Source organism: Mytilus californianus, unplaced genomic scaffold, assembly GCF_021869535.1.
Source record: "Mytilus californianus isolate M0D057914Y unplaced genomic scaffold, xbMytCali1.0.p SCAF_3, whole genome shotgun sequence".
In the NCBI taxonomy this organism is placed as follows: domain Eukaryota; kingdom Metazoa; phylum Mollusca; class Bivalvia; order Mytilida; family Mytilidae; genus Mytilus; species Mytilus californianus.
This window is the reverse complement of record NW_026262679.1, coordinates 45,122,593-45,145,398: the sequence shown is the minus strand read 5'-3', so window position 1 is coordinate 45,145,398 and position 22,806 is coordinate 45,122,593. Positions and strand designations below refer to the sequence as shown.

Below are 22,806 nucleotides of genomic sequence, written 5' to 3'. Positions count from 1 at the left end.
CTGCCGTGAATCTGACGAATTAACTCCCATAACTCTCGAAAGACAATTCGAAAAATTACAATATCGAAAGGTAGAGTTTACTTTTAACTATCCCAACAATAGTGCAACTTGAATAAATTCATCTGAGCATACTCATTTCAGTGTGCGACATGTGAAAAATTGCCTAAAATCTGATGGTTTTTAAGTCCAATAACTCTTGAAAGACAAGCAAAAAAAAATCTATCTAAACAGGGAATTCCTGGTTTATATATTCTATACCAGTTTATGAAATTTTACCATACCAGTCTATACAGCTTTTGTACGACGTGTGTACGGAACATAAATACATGTACACTAAAGATAGATAATTTAAAGAAATAATTTAGATTCAGTTTATTCAGTAACCTGTTATGTTATAAATTTTACAATTTTATAGTCCTAGGTGACTACACGAAAAAAAGTTCTATTTATTTTTTATACACGCATCTTTTATTTTGGGCTACCAATATAAAAGTTGCAGTTAGTTGTATTTTTTATATTTGCACGATGTTTTGATTTATTTTTTTATACGTTTTTACAGTCGTAAAAAGCTCACAAGACCTTATGTTTATATGTTTTATACTATGCCGAATTAAAATAAAGTTTTCTATGTCCATGTCCATCTATAGTAAAACAGTGTGTCAACAACTGTATCCCTCAGTCTATAACTGTTTGTGTTTTCAGTTTGTAATTTCTAAACCAAATATCGAAATTAATGATAAAGAATGTTGCAGCTGTAAGCAATTGAGCGAAAGTGAGTGTTAGTTTCACATTTATTTTTCTGAAATTACATAACCATTAAGATGGAACTTCAAATGAGGTTGAAAATAAAAATGCATCATACCTAGAGGAGGCGATATTTTCAAGGTTAATTGTACATAATCATTAGACTTAGAAACAACATTGAAAACACTTAAAAGAACTCAAGAAGGAACAATAAAAAACCGATCTATTGACTACTCTAAAAAAAAAAACCAGGGGGGGGGGGGGGGGGGGGGGGGGGTGAAATCAGGTTAAACTATCTTGTCCCAGCCAAAGACGCCAGCCGTACGTGCCGCTTACACTGGAGTTTGATAAAAAAAAAAAAAAAAGGACCGAGCTGGAAAAAGAAAAAGAAAAACATTTGGATTATAGAGAAAAGAAACCATTTATCCAATAGCCTCCAAAAACAGATTTTTTTTTTGCTATTAGAACAAAGAACTTAATTTACTACTGCAGCTCAGCTTAATATAACAGGAATCAAAATAGCGCTCTCATCGATTTTTATCAAATTTTTCCAGCAACTAGAGCATGAGGAACTGCATATAAATATCGAAAAAAAAATTATGCTGGAGGTAAAACGAATTGAATATTTTACAGATGGAAGTTCGAAATATATAATGCTGGTAAATATTACCAACGTATTCGGAATAATTTGTTCAAAAACCTTGAGCTTGCCTATGCATCCTATTTGAAAATACGCTTTTGCCGCTAAAAGTGTTTTTTCCTGTATCAATTAAATACATCGTTTTCTATTGCGGTATAGAGAAAAAAAAACCAACACCAACACCAATAACTGTCTTTTGTTTTTGTAAATATGGTTTAATTGACTTTTGAAAAAATTTATAGAAACAACACGGCGTTGAGGAAAAGTCTGAAACGTTTCGCTCGGACAACAGTTGAAGAAATTGATGATGAACGATTGAAATAAATGCAGAAAACACATTAAAAGCTAACAAGTTGTTTAATTTATGTTATCATTGTCATTTTGCTTAGTTTCTTCTGTTACCTTTTCTAACATCGGACTCGGACTTCCTTTAAACTGAGTTTTACTGTACGTATTGCTATGTTTTTGTTTATTCTACATTGGCTAGAGGTATAGGGGAGGGTTGAGATCTCACAAAACATGTTTAACCCCGCCGTATTTTTGCGCTTGTCCCAAGTCAGGAACCTGTGGCCTTTAACGGTTAGTCTTGTATATGTTTTTTTTTTTATTTTGGTTCAACTATATCATGTTTCGGAGTTTAGTGTGACGTCCATTTTATCTGAACTAGTACACATTTTTGTTTAGGGGCCAGCTGAAGACTGCCTCCGGGTGCGGGATTTTCTCGCTGTGTTGAAGATCCATTGGTGGCCTTGGGCTGTTTTCTGCTCTTTGGTCGGGTTGTTGTCTTTGACACATTCCCCTTTTCCATTCTCAGTTTTATTTGTTATTGTTGGCATTTGTTTTTGTATATACCAATGGAAGTAGGTTCTTTAAATGGAAGACTTGATCACTTTGATAGGCCACTAGTCTAAATGCCACATGTTAAGATAGTTGGTAAGATAAATTCGTTACACAGTGTGCTAGTGACCTAATACGAGATATATGGGGTCAATAAATTTCATATGGGGTTCGAGCTTCGAGCATCGCTCTCACCCCATATAGAATTTACTGACCCCATATATCTCGTAATAGGTCACTAACACACTATGTAACTAATAATACAGATTGTGTATAGTAGTATTGTGTTGTATATTAACCACTGAGGGTAGGTATGGACATATACTGTATATACATTGTAGTATTAATTGTTTTATAAGTTGGCGACTTGTTTAAAAATACGCACGAAATGCTGACAGATTATAACGAGTCCTAGCATTATTAATTGTTTCTTTTGGACTTCAGGTTATTAGAATATCGTCTTATCGGGAATTTTTAGTAAAATGATGTTGTAATAATTTAGTACAGTTGGTCATGATTTAGTTATATCACTACTCCGAACGATTCCATTGGTTCTCTACAAATAAGAATAAAAAGGTAAATAAGATGTTTTATTCAACATTGTATGTCAAACTTTCAAACCTGGAATTGTAGTTTCGGAAAATAAACTCAAACGGAAAGCACATCCTTATTTTTACGGTGATGTTGTTTACCGAGCCCGGAAATTTATGGATACGATCCCGGTAAACTTTTTTAAAACCCAGTTCTTTCAATAAACTTATTCTAAAAGATTACCAATTCAACACTGTAATTAGATCTTATAATATTGTTTTTATTGGTAAAAATATCGATTTTGTTATCAGTAAAATAAAACCATACTAAATATTATTGTTATACACATATATGCACTTTCATGGTACTATAATCTGTCGATACCTACCTATATTTTGGCATTGCACAAGGTCATGTTTTTCTCCGACTGTTAATGATGTCTTTTCACTAAATCATTTGGATGTTGGATGTGGACTGATTGATATTTTAGTCTTAGTTACATGATTTTTTTTTATTAGTTGTTATTAGATTTGAACCAGCTGTCAGAAACTGCGAGTATTCTCACTCAGATCTGTCTTTTTTGTTATGGATGTATAAATACTCTGGCATGTCCGGTCTGTGTTTTTGTTGGATGGTTTTCTGCTTTGTGTCGATCTGACGAGTTAAGCCCTTTTCAACTGATGTTTATAGTTTGTTCTTAGGTAGTGCTGTAACACCACTGTCCCAGATTAGAGGGGATTGAGCTCTCACAAAGATGTTTAACCCACCACATTCTTTATGTGTCTGTCCCAAGTCAGGAGCCTGTAATTCAGTGGTTGTCGTTGGTTCATGTCTGTCATATTTGTTTTCCGAAAATTGTTTTGTTATAAAAGAGAGGCGAAAGATTCCAAAGGGACATTCAAACTCATAAGTCGAATATAAACTGACAATGCCATGGCTAAAAAATTAAAAAGACCAACCAACAGACAAACAACAGTACACAAAACACAACATAGAAAACTAAAGACTGAGCAACACGAATCCCACCCAAAACTGGGGGTGATCTCAGATGCTCCGGAAGGGTAAGCAGAATCTGCTCCACATATGCCACCCGTCGTGATACTCCTATAAAATACGTTGATAAGTTATATCAAGTGATTAGACATCACGCAATAGCGGATTGATAATTGATCCTTATCTATCCTTATAAATTATGCCGTTAGTTTTCTCAATTAAATTGTTTCATATTTTTCATGTTCTTGCCTTTTTTGCCGACTATACGGTATGGGTTTGTTTCATTGTTGAAGGCCGTACGGTTGCCTATAATTGCTTACAACCACTTCATTTGAACATTGGTGGATATCCGTCTTATTCGCAATCATACCACATCTCCTTATTTTTATATGAATTAAATCACGTATAAGGAAAATTGACATGATTTAGTTAAGCAATTGACAAGGCTCAGTTAAGTGTTAAAAAAATTGGGTTTAAACGTTTTAACAGGCGCCAACCTTCACCCTAACATGAAACAGTAGTGTAACATTACAACATAAAAAGACACACTATAAAATATCAATTGAAATGGCTTAACTCGATCAAAAAGACATATAAACAAAAACAGGTAAACATACACTGAACGAACAAGTTTGATCTATGACACATTATTAACATGTTCTCGTCCTGAATATACATTTAATTTATCGAGGGGCGTTCATCATCATCTATGTCCGGAATTAAGATACATAAACACGGCGAAGTTCACATTTAATTGTCCACTGTGAACTAACACTGTCCTGATTGCCCATATTGCCACACGACTTACATTTACAAATAAACAATCTAATTAAAATATAGACCTCTGATTTTATAAGAGATTGACAAATAAATTTTGTATGGTCGTCACAGACAGCTTCAATAATGAGTATATAAACTCATCATAGTTACCAGGATTAAAATTTTGTACGACAGACGTGCGTTTACAAAAGACTCATCAGTGACACTCGAATAAAAAAAAGGGTCAACTAATCAAAACTGAAGGGGCAATGTAATAAAAAGGCAGCCAGGAAACAAAATATAAAGGTATGAAAGATAAAATTAATGCACCCAGAGATTATAAAGCAAACTGAGTGCTAATATTATGCAATTAATGTCTTTTAATGAGGTAAATATTATAGTATACGTCCATACTTACCATCAGTGGTTAATGTACATTACATGAATCCAATGCACATTTTATATAGAGTATCTGTCAATACCTGCTTTCAGTGTTTAGCGTACAATACAGTACTCTTATATACAGTCTATATAGAGTATCTGTCCATACCTACGCTAGGTGTTTGACGTAAAATACAGTATATACACTATCTATCTATAGTATATGTCCATACCTACCCTCGATGGTCAATTTACAATATAGTACTCCTATACACAGTCTATATAGAGTATTTGTCCAAACCTATACCATCAGTGGATAACTTACAATACAATTCTCCTTTACACGTCACTATGTCTCTGCCCATACATACCCTCAGTAGTTAACTCGCAAAGTTTATTTCATAACATAATGGATACATGTATGCCGATGATGCTGCTTCTGGTGCATTGCCAACTAACCGTGACTGAATAGTATGGTTTATGGCTATATTATTTACTCAATAGATGCTCGGATCCACGAATTTGAAAAGGGGGCGCCAAACTAGCTAAGAGCAGAACATGTAAAAGGTCTATGCATTAATCATACATGTACTCAAAGCTCAATAAGGGGGGACCCGGGCTCCTTGGCATCCCATAATCCGCCTCTGCCGTTCATATATATTCCGTATTTGAGCTGGTATTATCTTCTAGTTTATTATGCATGTTTAACATACTAATCGTTGTACTATTGTTGACGGCCACTGAATTGTTCTGGTTGGATTATTCATTTGCCGTAGTTATTCATTAAGTTATTTTGCTAGTACGGCTAAATTTATTTTCATTCTTGTAGTATAAAACGATTTTCTGCATTGTCCCGCATTTTGTTGGACAGGATATTCATGTTAATCCTAATTCTTCCTGGCGTAGGCACACGTGCTTAGGCAAAGTTATATATGATGGTTGGTGAGGGGGGGGGAGGTTGTTCATTTCTTCATTCGGCTTTAGTAAATTTCATACAATTCCCCCACTTTTTTTTGCCAATTATTCTCCATTCTGAAAAGAAGGTCTCGATCATTGGTTTACAGAATAGAGAATAAATATAGACAAAAAGTACAGAATAAAGAGCAAAAAACACAGAATAGAGAAAAAATAAACACAAAAATAGTCACGGTATAGAGAATAATGGGATGCTATTCCTGGGACTATACTATAAACGTATAATAGTATAATAGTCCCAGGCTATTCTAAAATATAAATAGTAGAGAATAATGGGATGCTATTCCTGGGACTATACTATAAACGTATAATAGTATAATAGTCCCAGGCTATTCTAAAATATAAATAGTAGAGAATAATGGGCAAAACTTATAAAAATTAAGGAAATCTGATCTAAATATTAGAGAATATAGAAATGAAGGACCCTTTAGGGACTTATCATTTTTTATCTGGGAAGGGGGGGGGGCTGGTCAAAATGCAGGGGGGATCAAGTTTTTTTCTGTAAGTGGACAAGGGGGGTTCAAATTTTTTTATAAATTCAAAGTGGGGGGATCAATATTGCACTTGGAAATAAGTAGTTCACATACTTCAAGAGACAAAATGTCAAGAAGAACATTACAACAGTCAAATCGAAATATATTTTTAACACCATTCATATACAATTAAGTAAGACATCACAAGACTTTGGTTATGTAAGAAGCTGCCATTTTGTGTCATTTTGTCCTATATAAAATGCATAGGTGCTTCATAATCCGAATAATTCAGTTGTTATATTTCACTCACGTCGATCACTAAATTAACAAGCATTATTGCCAATGTATCTATTTTTTACAGAGTTACTCAGAATCAAGTTTTCTTTAATAGCCCAATATAGGAAAGTAGAAAAAAAAGTCAGAAAAAGCTACTCAAAGCACTGGCTTGCTCTACCTACTAATATTCATGGAAGAGGCCTTATGGAAGAGTCCTATTTCAAGGCAATTTTCCCTCAAATAAGTTTTGGGACTCAATCCACTGAGAAGCATGATTTCATTTTCAATATTTCCTTGAAATACCACGATAAGTGAGGGTCGTAATGGGGGTACCTTGATGACGAATAACGGTAAAAATTCTTGCCAAATGACGTTAACGGTAATTTTTGGTGCATGACGATAAAATGTACAGTTTCTTTTAGACGATAAAAAAAATCAATTGATTTTGACGAATCACGTTAATCATTTTTTTCCAAAAATAACGATAACGATAATTATTTGAGACCTCTGACGAATCACGATAAGGATACTTTGACGCATACCTGCCAACCCTCCCGTTTTGAGCGGGAGACTCCCGCTCAAATGGCGAAATTCTGGAAATCTCCTGCTAGCCGGTACCCTCCCGCGCGGGAGTATAGAATCTCCCACTTTGGGATATTTTAACCTTGAATGACAAGTCAATATTAATTACGTTTTTGTCTCACTGATGAGGGTTGTTTTTACCTGTAAATCATTGACCATGTGAAATTAAATGGCTTCACTTGACAGCTTGGGTGTCAAACATAGTACTAATTAACGATCATTAACGACTTTTGCTTCAAGCAAAACACTTAATAGAAATTTCGGGTTACTTTCTCTGTTTAATCCTGTTTTAAGTTACCCTTAACTTGTATATGTAAGAGAATGATAATCCCTTTCTTCATGAATAAGTACGAGCGTTAGCGAGTACTTATCATGAAGTAAGGGATTATCATTCTCTTACAAACTTAGAATATTGTAAAGTGCTCAAGGCTTAAATGATCTATTCAAGAATTAGTTTCATTGTAAGTGCAATGTTTATAATTGATGCATGACTTCCTTTTTTGGAATGTCATTTATGGATAAGTTTTAGTGATGTGAGGACTTTCTTATCATTTGGGAAATATTTTTAAAAAAATGCGTTATAGATATTAGGTGACACAACAGTAGAAAGAAAAGGTAGGAATTGTATGTTTCCTGATTGTGAGTATGAATGTAAATCATGTAATATTTTAGTGAGGAATTATCCTTTTTTATTTACAGTTTAAATCAATTAATACATTTGAGTTACAACTAAATTTTATTTCACAGCTAATAAGATTTAGGTTATTTTTTATCTGAAAGAATTTTTTTCTTTTATTTTGCATTGCTTTGGTATTGTTTAATTCTATAGTAATTTGAAGTTATTAATATTTTCATAATAAAATTCACGGTACAAATTTTACTGCACCAGTAAACTTCAACTTATTTTGAGATTTTTGTTTGTTTCACAATTTAACTTTTAGTCAGTTTCAATCACTGTGTGATAAATCCTTTCAATCTGATAAATGTGCTTCGGGGCAGTTGTAACTCATTTATAGAAACTCTTTGTTTTGAACTGTAAATAGACCCAACTAATAGGATAATCCCTTACTAAGAACATGATTTACATTCATTCTTCACAATTAAGAGGCATCCAATTCTACAATTTCATTGGTCGAGAGTACTTTGCTATATTCTAACTTAAAATAATGTGAATTGATAAAACAATATAAACTAAATACAAATTAAACAAAGAATCATAAAAGGATGGCAATTAAAAGATTTTGTATGCCTTAAGACAAAAAAAATAATTATATTTTAAAAATCACGTAAAAGATCTATACTTCTATTCAATGTTTATATTGAAATTTATAAGATATGTATTGAACAAAATTTAGTGAAATAGATAAGTGCACACACAAAATGCACCTGTGATAACATGATTGCTCACTTATAACTGAAGTATCTGGAGTGAATGTTGTCCGGAAGGGATTCAAAAGTCAAAGTTGATGAAATAGGAAAGAAACAAGCAACACACCTTCTGTAGGATATAACCATATTTAAAGAAACAAAGTATATTTATTAACTCTTATATGCGTTTCGTAGATTTATAAAAAAAAGTCATATATTTCACTTGAAAATGTCGTTCGCGCAAAATCTCCCCCTCAGCTGTCATAGTTGAGAGGGAGATCTCCCTCTTTGAAGGTTTCAGAGGTTGGCAGGTATGCTTTGACGAATCACGGTAAAATTTTAACAAATTTGACGCTAACGGTAGCCAAAAAAGACCATTTGATGCCTGACGTAAATGGCATTCATACCCTCATAAGTGATTTGCATGTTAAAATTTTGGCATGTTTAATAGAGGGGGGATCACATTTTTAAAATGTTTTTACAGGGGGGATCAAATAAAAATAGTGAAATATTATGGGGGGGGGGTCAAGAAATTTTGTATGTATGATTTCAAAATGACCAGCCCCCCCTCCCAGGTAAAAAATGATAAGTCCCTTATCCAGACCCTCTGTAAACCCGCCAGAGACAGAGTCTCGGTTAAACCCCATCCAGACCCTCGCTTATTTTCACCAGGTTTAATTTGTTTAGAAATTTTGAGTACGGAGATAGTTAGTAGTCTCAGATGTGATCATAATATTTTCAAGCCAAGCCGACGGAAAAGAGGGGCAGTCTCCGTGAAAGTATCTATTCAAACTTGCCGCCAAAATGTCATTTCCCTATGGAATTTGACATGTCTGCGCAGACACTGGATGTAGTTCCTGGAAACCTCACAACCGTATTACTTAAAATACAATATTCATGCACATTATTCATACGGAATGCAGTATATTACTTTTGAGCAAAATTAAAATTCATCAATATTAGTTATTGATTTGGAATTGATTTTGTTTCAATTTAGAGTTAAATAAATGACTAAAATCACAATATATTAAGAACTATTTGCTCTATACGTCACTTCCGGGTATGATCAAGATATAGAATTTCGACGATTCTAATGTTTTGGTGTTACGATTAACTTTGGTGTCATTCAGAATGTCTGATTGATTACCATTTGATCAATGCCATAATCATTACAGACACGGATAACACAATGGGAAACCCCACCGCTTTTTAAAAAGGATGATTCACATGAAAATGCAATAGGTATTTACGCACTTAGTGCGACATTGAGGAAGAGATGCATGTACTAGTAGACTCAAATGATGGCCTTGGCACTTGTATGACCTCAAATTTCTTTTTAAACTCCTGTGTTAGTTCACTCAAAGTCAAAAGAGGCATATTAACTCCTCCAAGTCGGGATCTGCTACTTCAAAGTCCAAAAAATTTCTTGAGCATCCACAAACCGCAAATGGCGTATACATTTCCTATGTCCAATATTACATTCTAACAGAATGCATTACTATTTGAATTTATATTGGCCAATCTGATGAATTAGTTGGTTTTTATTTGCCAAATGTTTAGTTGCAAATATTTTTTGCACATTCCAGATATTCAACGAATGAAATTCACAGTTGAGGGTTCATGTGGACCCTTTGGCTAAAATGGCTGCGTTTTCACCTCAAAATTTACTGAGCACAGACAAACCTGTGCATCTGGAAAAGTTTTAAGGCATAGCATGCCCTAGTCCAAAAAATTATGACGTCTTGCAAGGCTATTTTAATTTTTTTCTGAGGTCATATCCAGCTGCGCTCGCAAAGCTGTTTATTTTAATTTGCATTTATTGTTCAAACGACATGCACTACTGTCTACATATTAATTGTTTTATCAAGTCAATTATTTCTTATTCTGGTGCCCAAAGTTGGAGAATTTTTCCTATTCTTAGCAAAGTATTTTGCTTTTAGAAGATTTATTATATTAGCATCTTCTTTTTTCCTGATAATTTATCTTTACTGATTTTTATACGAACGCAAAAAAATTTTGTGGTCGTATATTGGTATGACGTTGGCGTCGTCGTCCAAAGACACATTGGTTTTCGCACTCTAACTTTAGTTTAAGTGAATGGATCTCTATGAATTTTTACCATAAGGTTCAATACCACAAAAGGAAGGTGAGGATTGATTTTGGGGGTTATTGTACCAACAGTTAAGGAAAAAGGGGCCAAAAATAAGCATATTTGTAACTTCCAGACATAACTTGTGTGTTAGTGTATGGATCTCTCTGACATTGTACCACAAGGTTCCATATCACTAAGGGAATGCTGGGATTGATTTTGGGGGTAATTGCCTCAAAATTTTAGGAATTAGGGGCCAAAAACGGGGCAAAAAACAAGCATTTTTCTAGTTTCATGACAATAACTTGTGTGTAAGTGTATGGATCTTTATGAAATTGTACTACAAGGTTCCATATTACAAAGGGAAAGCTGGGTTTGAGTTTGGGGGTAATTGCCCTTAACGTTTAGGAATTTGGGGCCAAAAAACAAGCATTTTTCTAGTTTCCAGACAATAACTTGTGTTCAAGTGTATGGATCTCTCTGAAATTGTACTGCAAGATACCATACCACAAAGGGAAGGCTGGGATTGAGTTTGAGATTTAGGGGTGATGAATCATACGGGGTTCAAAAAATTGGGGGGGGGGATTTTTTTTTTTCCCTTTTTTTTTCTTTTAAATTTTCCATTTTAAATTGGTTATTTCTGATTCATATATAAAAGCAAATAATAATGATATGATTTCAATAGGTAAATTAAAAAAAATTAAGTTCTTAGACCACATTCATTCTGTGTCCGAAACCTATGCTGTGTCAAATATTTAATCACAATCCAAATTCAGTGTTGTATCAAGCTTGAATGTTGTGTACATACTTGCCCCAACTGTTCAGGGTTCGACCTCTGCGGTCGTATCAAGCTGCGCCCAGCGGAGCATTTTATTGTATGATTGGATTGAGGAAATTTCATAGAGTGCAGGCATAGTAATTTTTATTGAATTATTATAATATTAGTTTATCACAAACATTGAAAAATGCATTTGTCTAAAAATTTCTGTGAATGACTTAAATAAAATGGGATTTATTATTTATTTTAAAGATACATCTCCTGTATCTAGATATACAAATAACATATATTGTAAACAGTGATATTGTTTGCCTCAAATTACCTCCGAAATTTGACTATTTCCCCTAGAGAAAATTCCAAATTACTAAAAAAAAATGGCATAAAATTCCTCCCTTTAAGTTGTACATTTTTTCCAAACGGTGATGGCATTGGTTGTAATGTACATAAATTTCGTTTTCTTGTTATTATTTTGATATTATGAAAGCGCTTTTGAGATCCAAGTTTCTGATTAGAAACATCGCGGTGTTTGTAACACATGGTTTTCAATGTAGTAAGTACTTTTATTTTCTTTCCCCTCCCCAAAAAGTTCCTGTCCGGTTGAAAATGTCTCACAATTCAAAATATTATGTGAAAAAACTGAGCAAAAAAGACAGCAAAAGTCAGTAAAAAATCTGAGATGTGTTAAAAAAAAAAAAATTATTATAGTAAATGATCAGTCATCTGAAATCGAATCAGAGGTCAAACAGCTTGTAAATGTGTTCAAGGGATTAAAGGACAGAAAAATGGACCTTTGAAAATTAAAATAATGAACTGTTATGACTTGTCTTATCAATTATATTAAATTCAATCTTGTCTTCGAATTCAAGTTTTAGTACAATTAATTCTTATTCAAAACTTCCCAATTTCCAAAAAAATTATGCATTTTCCCCCCCCCAAAAAAGGGTAGAGGTAGTTTTGAAAAAAGACAACAATATCACTGCTATTAGTGTTAAAAAGACAATGAAATAGGAACTACACATATATATAGGTTTTTATTGCATTTTGATGAGTTTATACAAAGCAACTAACAATTTAAAGTTATGGAATTTTTCTTATGTGAACTATTGATAATTGAGAGACAATTTTTAACTGATTACGTATCAATATACATGTTGCACTGATTTTAAATTAAGATAAACAGCACTTGCATTCTTTTATTTATACAAGGATCTAACAGCACTCAGTTCTACTTTCTGTTCTGGAAGTCTCGACATCATCCAATGAAATTTCAACCTTAAAATTTTTGAAGGTGTGGATCATAACTTCAAAACCAGAGAATCCCAAAATGTCTTTTAAAAAAGAAGGTAGAACAGAGTGTTGTCAGATCCTTGTGAGCAAAACCTGATTACAGGATCTGTGTTTCAATCAGATAGTTATGTAAAACAATTCAAACAAAAAAATAAACGGCTCATTAAAAATAAAATAGATCTGACAGACTGTAACCAACATAACCCCTGAATTACAGGCTCTTGACCACTTGGTACAGGCAAATATAGAAAGTTGTGGGGTTATGGTAAACATGTTTCGGGTGCTCAACCCTCCCCTTAACCTAGTACAGTTGTACTGTAATGTACATCATGCATGTATAACAGCAGAGCATATAGCCAAACTAAAAATCAGCAAAGGACTTGACTCATAAGATTGGCACAAACAACAACAAACATGTAGACAAAGGACCCAATGTATTGATCTAAGAGTACTTACAGTAACTGATACATTGTTGCTAGTTTAAAGCCAATTACAACTTATAAAATAAATCATGTTTTCTCAGACGAAAATATCAATCAGTACAGTCTTGAGAAAAGCATGACCTTAAATGTATTCATTGCTGAAATATAAGTATCATTTGAATTGACTTTTCCCTAGATATATTTAGACAGACATGAACTTGTATGTACTGATATTAGGAATTTTACTGGACGGGTACCAACCATGCATAAACCCTTTAGGGAAAACACTCCTAGTGTTTTCCATTTTGCCAAATTTTGGATTTTTGCCAGTGGGAAATACCACCAACAATGAGTAATATTCAACCCTGATTTACAAATGTAGCATTATTTATTCATATATGGCTTTATATTTACAGAAATGGCGGGAATGCCTATAATTCCAGTGGAATCAAGAAGTTTGCTGTTAACTGATTTTGAAAGGGTTTAAATATATATACCTGCTGGTAAAATGTCGGCAGAGTAAAATAAAAGGAGATGGAGTTTTCTTGGAATCTGTGTCATCATATCCACAAATTTTATAAATTGATAAAATAGACATGCCACTTGTTTGTTGAAGGAGAAACAAAGTCAAGCTTTTTATCTCATGAAGTATCCAGAGCATAAGTTGTCAATGGAAACGGCTTTGCCGTCATCAGTACAAAGTTGGCTCGGGAATGAACTGGAGATAAGAGGTATTGACTCTGTTATTTACTCACGATACATAATTCACCTGCTTCTTGAAGATCACGACGAAGAATGCATGGAGTATTTGGAACTTTTCTTCAATCCAAGACTTGATGTCAAAAGCAAAGTGAAAAGAAGAAGATGTTCTCGCAGCCAAGAAGAAAAGAAAAAAAAGGCTGCCATTGAATGTCTTCAGGCTGTCTCAGACGAGGTAATATTTGAGATGGTTTGCAATATATATGTAGTTTTTTGAAGGCAATGAATTTTACTTTTATGTCAAATGGTAATCTATCTCTTTTATCACTTTAGTCTTAAATTTATCAGAATGATTATTATGAATAAATGTGAAATAAAAAGGTTTTTACCCTTAACAAAATTAGTTTGCGTTCTCCAACTTTAGTTTGCCTCAACCACATGTTTTAAAACTTATTCACAATGCTTATTACCCCAAACACAGATCAAGGTCAAATTTGGGTAGCGTCACTTTTGTCGATCTTGAGTTGCGTCCCTTTTTAAATTGAAAAAATGCAGAATTTGTAGTATATTTACAAGCGAGGGTATCTGTGTCCCATGGACACATTCTTCATTTGTTTACATTTATTCTGATTGTTAATTGTAATAAGATGATTTTTTTTTGCGGGGGGGGGGGGGGGGGGGGGGGGAGGGGGGGCTGGGTCAAACATTGAAAGTAAAGCAAAGAAAAGGTATGTGGAGAATCACATGAGACAACAATCTCATGAATTACTATGAAATAATAAAATATTTAGAATCATTGAATTAAATGTAAAGAAAATGTAGATGTATGATATCCAAAACTATGTGTTCTATCATTGTAGAATTGTGGCATTGAAAAACTTGTAGAAGAGCTTTGCACTAAATTGAAAGAACTAAGTCAGTCATCAGGTAAGAAATAAGATAATTTCAAGATTAATATTTAACATGTATTCTTCCTGTTTGTTTTTAATTTTCCGTAGCTCTTTTCACAAAAAAAATTTTCAAGTAAAAATACTAGTAAGTTATGAACATTTCAGTATGACTTTCAATCAATTTTAATCGTAAGATTTTTTGTGAAAAGAGTCAGTGCTGTTTAAAAGAACAAACATATATGCATATTTGTACAAATACATGGACAAATGACCCTTAATGTTTATTTTTTGCACTCCTGATCCTGTGTGCTATGCAGGGTTTCCCCTGGGTCAATTTCTTTTTTCGTCACCTCTTTCGGCAATACATTTTTTGCCAACTCACATAAACATGTTTTTGTTTAGAACTTGTTTTCTTTTTTGATAGCAAAAATAAATCAGTTTGCAGCACTGCTGTCTCATTTATTATAATTCTACATATCTATTTCATATCCTACATTGTAATAAATGAACTCTAAATTAAAACAAAAAATTCTTGAACTTTTTTTATAGATACATGTACTGTAAAATTTGACTTCTGGGAACACATGGTTCATCTTTAATCATTTTATTTTATACTTCCTGTATAGTTAAAGGACAAAGAATAAAGTCAGAGATTTTTTCTTACTTATGAACCCTTTCATGAAAACAATAGTTTTCTTTTCCAAATAAACCATCGTAAAAAGTAAAAGTAGAGAAGTAAATTACGCTTAAATTGATTAGTTCGTTGTTGCAGATTGCTATCAAATGCAATCAGCTGATAACTGATTTTCTGACAAAATTGATATGTGTGACGAGTTCAAGGTGAAATCAGAGTATTGCCTGATCATCAAAAAAGTCTGAGAAACCTGAAACAAAATTAAAAGATGGACCTAGTCAAACCATTATCTTTCTTCATTATTGATTTTGTAATCGTCACAATTATATTTTTTCGCAAATTGCAAAAATGGAGACCGCCAACGGAAAGCCGAAACCCCTGGTGCAATGTAAGCTAATGCCACTTGGCCATTTTTACCCAAACTAGGGCAAAATTATCCATAGGTATCAAGTATGAAATTTGTATATTTTGTTCCTGTTAATCAACAACATGCCTATCATGCTATGGCCACCATGGCTTATAATAGAATATAAGAATAACTGCAAGTTATTGTCTGATAAACATCAATTGTCTTTAATACTCTTGCATGTCGCTTCTTGTTTCACTTTTCAACAATTCAGCATTCCTTATTCACAAATTAGGTTACGCAAATATTTAGCCTTCTTCTCCACAATTAATTTTAACAGTACTGGGGAATTATTGGGAATTGTATTAGTTTGGCAAATCTCATTTTCATGGAGATTATTTGACTCCGCCCCCTCAGTCATGGTCTATTGACTTTGAAACTTTTCATTAGTTTACATGTATTAGTTTGTGATTAGGTCAAAGATATGTGGTATGTAGTTGTATTAGCACATCTCATATCCATTAGATTGTTTGGCCCTGTACCTTCAGTCATGGTTCATTGACTTTGAAACTATTGCTTTTTTAATTTCAACATTTGCATTTTACTATCGAAATAACAAAAAGGTGAGCCATATCTCTGTGTTAACAGTTTATCTAACACTTTGCTGTACATTTATATAACACATTAAATGCATTATAAATTCTGGGAAATATTTTTTATTTTTTAAATCATTTCATTTTCCACAAAGGAGTAGGCCCGGTAAAGACCCATTTTGGCTCCAAAATATAGCATTTTTACAAATTTATTAAAATGTAACCTTTTGGTTATTTATTGGAAAGTAGAATACTTTGTTACATAAATATGGGCTGTTTTTGACAATACAATGCATATGCATCAGGTACTAGCATCATTAATTCATGCAAAATTACTGAAATCTTCACAATTTTAGCATTTGTGCTCAATTTTCAGACGGTTTTTGTCTAAAATGGAAGTGGCCACACATTTGTGCTCAATTTTCAGACGTTTTTTGTCTAAAATGGAAGTGGCCGCACATTTGTTTCCCTCTTAATATTTAAATATATGTTGTATATGATGATAATACATAACATTTGTAAAGGTTGAGACTGAACAGGAATTCGGCCACTTACATTTTAGACAAAAACTATCTGAAAAGTGACATTTTATGGGATATTTGATAGATTTTTCATATTTAAGCTAGAATTTTAGCATCTTAATGACCAAATCCTTTCAAATCTTATACATAAACTAATCAAATCGACTGAAGTAGACACTTAACTGTTTGAAAAATGTCAAAAATCTTTTATCAGATGTATTTCAAATTTTAGGCCAAAATTAACCCTTACCTCCATTCACAGGATTTTGTCATACACACATTTATTTTGTACTTAGATGCCAATAAAATGAATTTAGATAAAAATGCAAATGTTACAGTGGCCTGTAGTTGTTTATATCCTTGGTCTTTTAGTTGTTTTTATCCTTGGTCTTTGATGGATAGTCGTTTATATCCTTGGTCTTTGGTGGATAATTGTTTATATCCTTGGTCTTTTAGTTGTTTATATCCTTGGTCTTTAAGTTGTTTATATCCTTGGTCTTTGATGGATAGTTGTTTATATCCTTGGTCTTTTAGTTGTTTATATCCTTGGTCTTTAAGTTGTTTATATCCTTGGTCTTTGATGGATAGTTGTTTATATCCTTGGTCTTTGGTGGATAGTTGTTTATATCCTTGGTCTTTTAGTTGTTTATATCCTTGGTCTTTAAGTTGTTTATATCCTTGGTCTTTGATGGATAGTTGTTTATATCCTTGGTCTTTAGTGGATAGTTGTTTATATCCTTGGTCTTTGGTGGATAGTTGTTTATATCCTAGGTCTTTTAGTTGTTTATATCCTTGGTCTTTGATGGATAGTTGTTTATATCATTGGTCTTTGGTGGATAGTTGTTTATATCCTTTGTCTTTACGTTGTTTATATCCTTTGTCTTTGGTGGATAGTTGTTTATATCCTTGGTCTTTTAGTTGTTTATATCCTTGGTCTTTGGTGGATAATTGTTTATATCCTTGGTCTTTGATGGATAGTTGTTTATATCCTTGGTCTTTGGTGGATAATTGTTTATATCCTTGGTCTTTGGTGGATAATTGTTTATATCCTTGGTTTTTTGTGGATATAGTTGTTTATATCCTTGGTCTTTGGTGGATATAGTTGTTTATATCCTTCAAGGCTTGGTCTTTGGTGAATAGTTGTTTCTTTGGCAGTCATACCACATCTCCTTATTTTTTTATGTTGTCGTAATGAATTAGTTTAAACAGTCTATGAAAGGAATAATTGTGTATCTTCCATTAAAAAGATGATCATTAAATAACCAGGTAAGAATTTTGGACAAGTAATTGCAAAATTTGAAATAAAATATGCAGAAATGTTACAGGTTCCATTGTTATTATATCTATTTCCATTGTTGCAGAATAGAAAAGACATGTAAAGTGTTTGTACTTGATTGAAGTTACAATGCATCAATATATATATATAACCTGATTGAGATGTCTAAGATATTGTTGTGTAAATCCATGGTCAATCTGATATATTACAGGTTCTGATGACACAGACCAAGGAGACAGCACCCCTTCCCTAAGTGATGGAAGTTCTTCTGAATTGGAAGATCCTGCTGAAAGGTAATATACCAAATAATTGGAGAATGTGTCCATGGGACACTGATGATGCCCCAGCTTGCATATACATGTAACGCTATAAAGGGACATAACTCCAGAATGGTAAAAATGACGCCACCCAAATTCGAAATTGATCTTAGTGTTGTGGTAATAAGCATTGTGTTTAAGTTTCATAACATTTTGGTGAGAGAACGGAAACCAATTTCAGGACGTACGGAGACGGATGGACAGAAATGTCCCCTCCGCTACAGCGGGGGCATAAAATAGAAAAAGATAACATGAACCTCATATCTTACCAGTTTAAAAAACAAACAATGTATAGACATCAGACAGACCATGAGGTCTTAAAAATTGAGAAATCTCACACTTTTAGAGAACATCTTGTATGGATTTTAGATGACAAAATAACAATGAATGTGGTTTGCTGGCAAGGACAATTGATAAAAAGCCCAATATGCAAAATGCAGTAAAAAATAATTGTTAATGTTATAGGTCACCATTGATGTTTCAATGGCAATGACCAATCAAATGCTACAAAAAGTCATATTGTCCTATTTTACCCATTTCTAAAGGTATAGCCCAGCATGGGAAGACCTGGATTTATCAACAAGGTTTTTTTTCAGCCTGAGTAATACTTTACTAACCCTGGTTTAAGGTAAAGTCTACAAAATTGGTTGATATTAGGGATTTTTATGAAATATTATATGCATTTAGAACTTGTTGAATTGCATCTGAATATTGAAAAAAATGATATATGTACAAATATAGCATATATATAAATTAAGAGATACAATCAGTTAGATATTTTTGAAATAGATCTATAATCATATCATTGTAATAATACATTGTTGTATATTTTCAGATATTATGCAGCATTTCCTGCCCTTACTGGACAAAATGAAAAGTCACCAACTTTTGAAAACTGTCTACATATGTCCAGTATTTGGAAAGATAACCCATGGACAAAAGAACCACCGGATAAACAACTTGCTAAAATGAACAAATATAAGAAGGCACCCAAACAAAAGTATGAACGAAAACAAAGGAAGAAGTCGTCACCAAATTCTGCTAATTTAAAAAAGCAAACCCCAGAAAAACCTATTCCAAAGCCAAAATATAAACCAAATGAAAATTTCCATGCAAGATTTATGAGCTGGCCTCAATCAGAATTTGTTCCAGTCAATATTTTAGATAAACAAACAAATGAAGAAAAGAAGCTTTGTCAACAAGTAGAAAATATCCTCAAAGAAATGCTCCTCCATGGACATGATAAGAAATTCAAAGAAAGATTTGATATTGATGGATTTATCAGTCCAGAACTTCAGGAAAATGCCTTTTGGTACACTAAGCAGTTTGCCGAGTTGATAACACCAGTTGAATCGGGTCAAAGGTTATATGAAAGACACAGCTGTCCATTCTTCCATAACAATGATGTATTTATAGATCCAGATAAAGTATCAATCGAGGATGAAAAGGAACAGGTACCACAGGACGATCAGTTTGGATTGCAGGACTTGATGAAAAACCAAGAGTTACAAACTGTGGCAGAAAGTGTCCTTCAGAATGTTGATGAAGATTTTTCAAAGAAAGAAGATGTGCAAGAAGTTCAGGCAGAAGGTCCATATGATATGCATAAAGATATTGGTGGATTATTACTCTTGGACGGGGAAATCTTGCAGCCAAATACATCTCCATATGACAACCAAGGAGATTTTCCTGTTATTGGTTTAAATCAGCATGAAGATCTGTGGTCAACACTTGTAAATCAAAGTGAGAACAAATTAATCTGTCAGCCTGGAAGGAATTGGAAAGATGAAAATATATCACAGATGGAACATCAGAACTTATATGATTGTCCAGTTTTTCAAAGTTTGGAAAACCAGATAGGTAATGCTGATGAAGTTTCTTTGCCTTCATGGATGTTTTCTGCCAATAAAACAGAAATGGATTGTTACGGATGTGATGAAACAGCGGGACAAGAAAATGAGAACTATTCTCAACTTTGGGATATAAACATATGGAATAAACAGCAGAGAGAAAATGGCATGTTCCTGGATGGATTTAACTCTACTTTTGATGATTTTAAATCAGGATTGAACCAGTTACCAGACAAAGGCAATAGAAATAGTGGAGTATTCAATATCAACTTAATAAATGAAGGCCTGGAGTCATTTGATCTGTTAGAAGGGGACAACATCAATACTTTAATTCCCAAGATAACTTTTGAACTTGATGACCTTGATGAATCGACCCATGAACATAAGGATGATGATCAACAGAATTTTCCGCGAACATATGATCGCAGTATTTCTTTAACAGATGTACATTTGTTGAAATCTTTGAGAGATAATCAGCTAGCTTCTACAGATAAATTATCCAAAAGTTTCGAGTTGATTCCATCAAATAACTCTGCTTTTAAAGATGTTATTCCGAGAAAAATGACTCATGTGCAGAGTGACTCTAATATTTGTTACTTTAACTACTCTACTTTGATTGATTTTGAAGACAATGTGCCTAAAGTTCAAAATGAAGAAAAAAATGAGAACTTATATTTGTCACCTAAGACCCATTTTCGTCCAATTTCGGCCAAGGTGGAAGAGGATTTATCAGATTTACACCTGAGAGATCTGTTTGGTGGTTATTCTTCCTCTACAACTCCATATCAGAAGTTTCAAGAAGTTACTGACTCTGGAGATGAAGATTCATTTATTCCGATGTTCAAAGTTTGTAAACAACATGACAAAAACATACAGACAGGTTCAAGTTTTGATGACCAACCAGAAAACAATGAGAAAATGTCTTGTGAAGACAAAGGGAGGCCACCTGAAGTAGTAAAAGAGGAAGAGGAAGAGGACATAGAATTCATTCAAGACTTTGATGTTTATGGCTATGTAGACAGTTTAACAGCATCAGCACAAAATACTCCTCAAAATGTATTGGACGTGGCTTGTAACACATGTTTTGACTCTGGATATGAAGAGGCAAATGATGATGAAAAAGTTCAAGAAGAAAAAAGTAACTGGCTTACTGTTAATGAAAGTCATAGACTCAGAAAAGCTAAAACAATGGAATGGCATCACCCAGAGAAAAAGGAAGAGAAGGTTCCAGCAGATAACCAAGATTTATGGGGAGAGAAATGGTCTCATCCACAGAAAAATGAAGAACCCATGGAGAACCAAGATTTATGGGGAGAGAACTGGTCTCAACCACAGAAAAAAGAAGAACCTATGGAGAACAAAGATTTATGGGGAGAGAAATGGTCTCAGCTGCAGAAAAATGAAGAACTGATGGAGAACCAAGATTTATGGGGAGATAAATGTTCTCAGTCGCAGAAAAAAGAAGAACCAATGGAGAACCAAAATTTATGGGGAGAGAAATGGTCTCGTCTGCAGAAAAATGAAGAACAGACAGAGAACCAAGATTTATGGGGAGAGAACTGTTCTCAGCCGCAGAAAAATGAAGAATTGACTGAGAACCAAGATTTATGGGGAGAAAAATATTCTCAACAACAGAACAATGAAGATTTGACAAGTAATATTGATGTTTGGGTAGAGAAATGGCCTTCACAGCAGAAAAATGAGGATGAGGCACCACAAGATAATCCAGATTTTTGGGGGGTAAATGAATCTGAACATGATGGAGAAATAGGCTGCAGTATTCAAGAAAATGTATGGAGCAGCACTGACGATAGCAATTTTCCAGATATGTTTTCTTTCTTCACAGAAGACTGTGATGATCTTAAACCACAGGAAACTACAGCTGTCCATGCACCACCGTGCTATTTGTTTGATGCTGTTTATTCTGAATCTGAGAAATGTAGAGAAATACCATCAAAAGATAATGATGTTACTAAAGTACATCTGGTCATTGGAAAAGGAAAGAAAGTTCTCCAAGATATAGAAAACTGTCCTCGAGATAACTCTGTTTCTGAGGTAAGATTCATCTATTTCTATTATTCAGAAGCTTAGACTATTTATATCTCATTTTCTGAATATGACACAGTTTTCAGAGAACAAAACAGACTGATATGAGAAAAACTGTGTCTACTGAAGAAGAAAAAAATTCTGTCAAAAACAAAACATTAAGCTTCAGTATATTTATTATATATAAAACTATTACCATGAATTTATACCAAAAAACTTGGAAAAAAAAACTATGATTCTAAAAGTAGGCTTTGTCAAACATTCCTCAACATTCATTATGAACATGATGAATGAAAGGGAATGTGATTATAAAAATACACAGATAGAAACAATTGAATTGAATGCCTTTGATAGTACATTGTTTTGGTTTTGAAAATCTCAGATACCTTCAATTAAGATTTCATTCATGAAGCATTACCATATTTGTTGGAGATTTTCTTAGTTTTACATTCCCATCAGTGTTTGATTTTGATGGAATTTATTATTCCTTTTAATAATA

General features: G+C 33.4%; 1 protein-coding gene across 3 annotated transcripts in view; it reads left to right on the top strand.

Moving 5' to 3' along the window:
- The first annotated feature begins 9,618 nt into the window (after positions 1–9,618).
- The window catches only part of LOC127734665 (uncharacterized), a 28,268-nt gene continuing 15,080 nt past the window's right edge, over positions 9,619–22,806 (top strand). For all 3 annotated transcript variants that reach the window (XM_052244658.1, XM_052244659.1, XM_052244657.1), the window contains exons 1-5: positions 9,619–9,801; positions 13,552–14,069; positions 14,695–14,761; positions 18,306–18,387; positions 19,247–22,316. In XM_052244658.1, the coding sequence (XP_052100618.1) occupies positions 13,779–14,069; positions 14,695–14,761; positions 18,306–18,387; positions 19,247–22,316 (3,510 nt within the window). In that variant the 5' untranslated portion in view covers positions 9,619–9,801; positions 13,552–13,778. The remainder of the gene's footprint in view (positions 9,802–13,551; positions 14,070–14,694; positions 14,762–18,305; positions 18,388–19,246; positions 22,317–22,806) is intronic.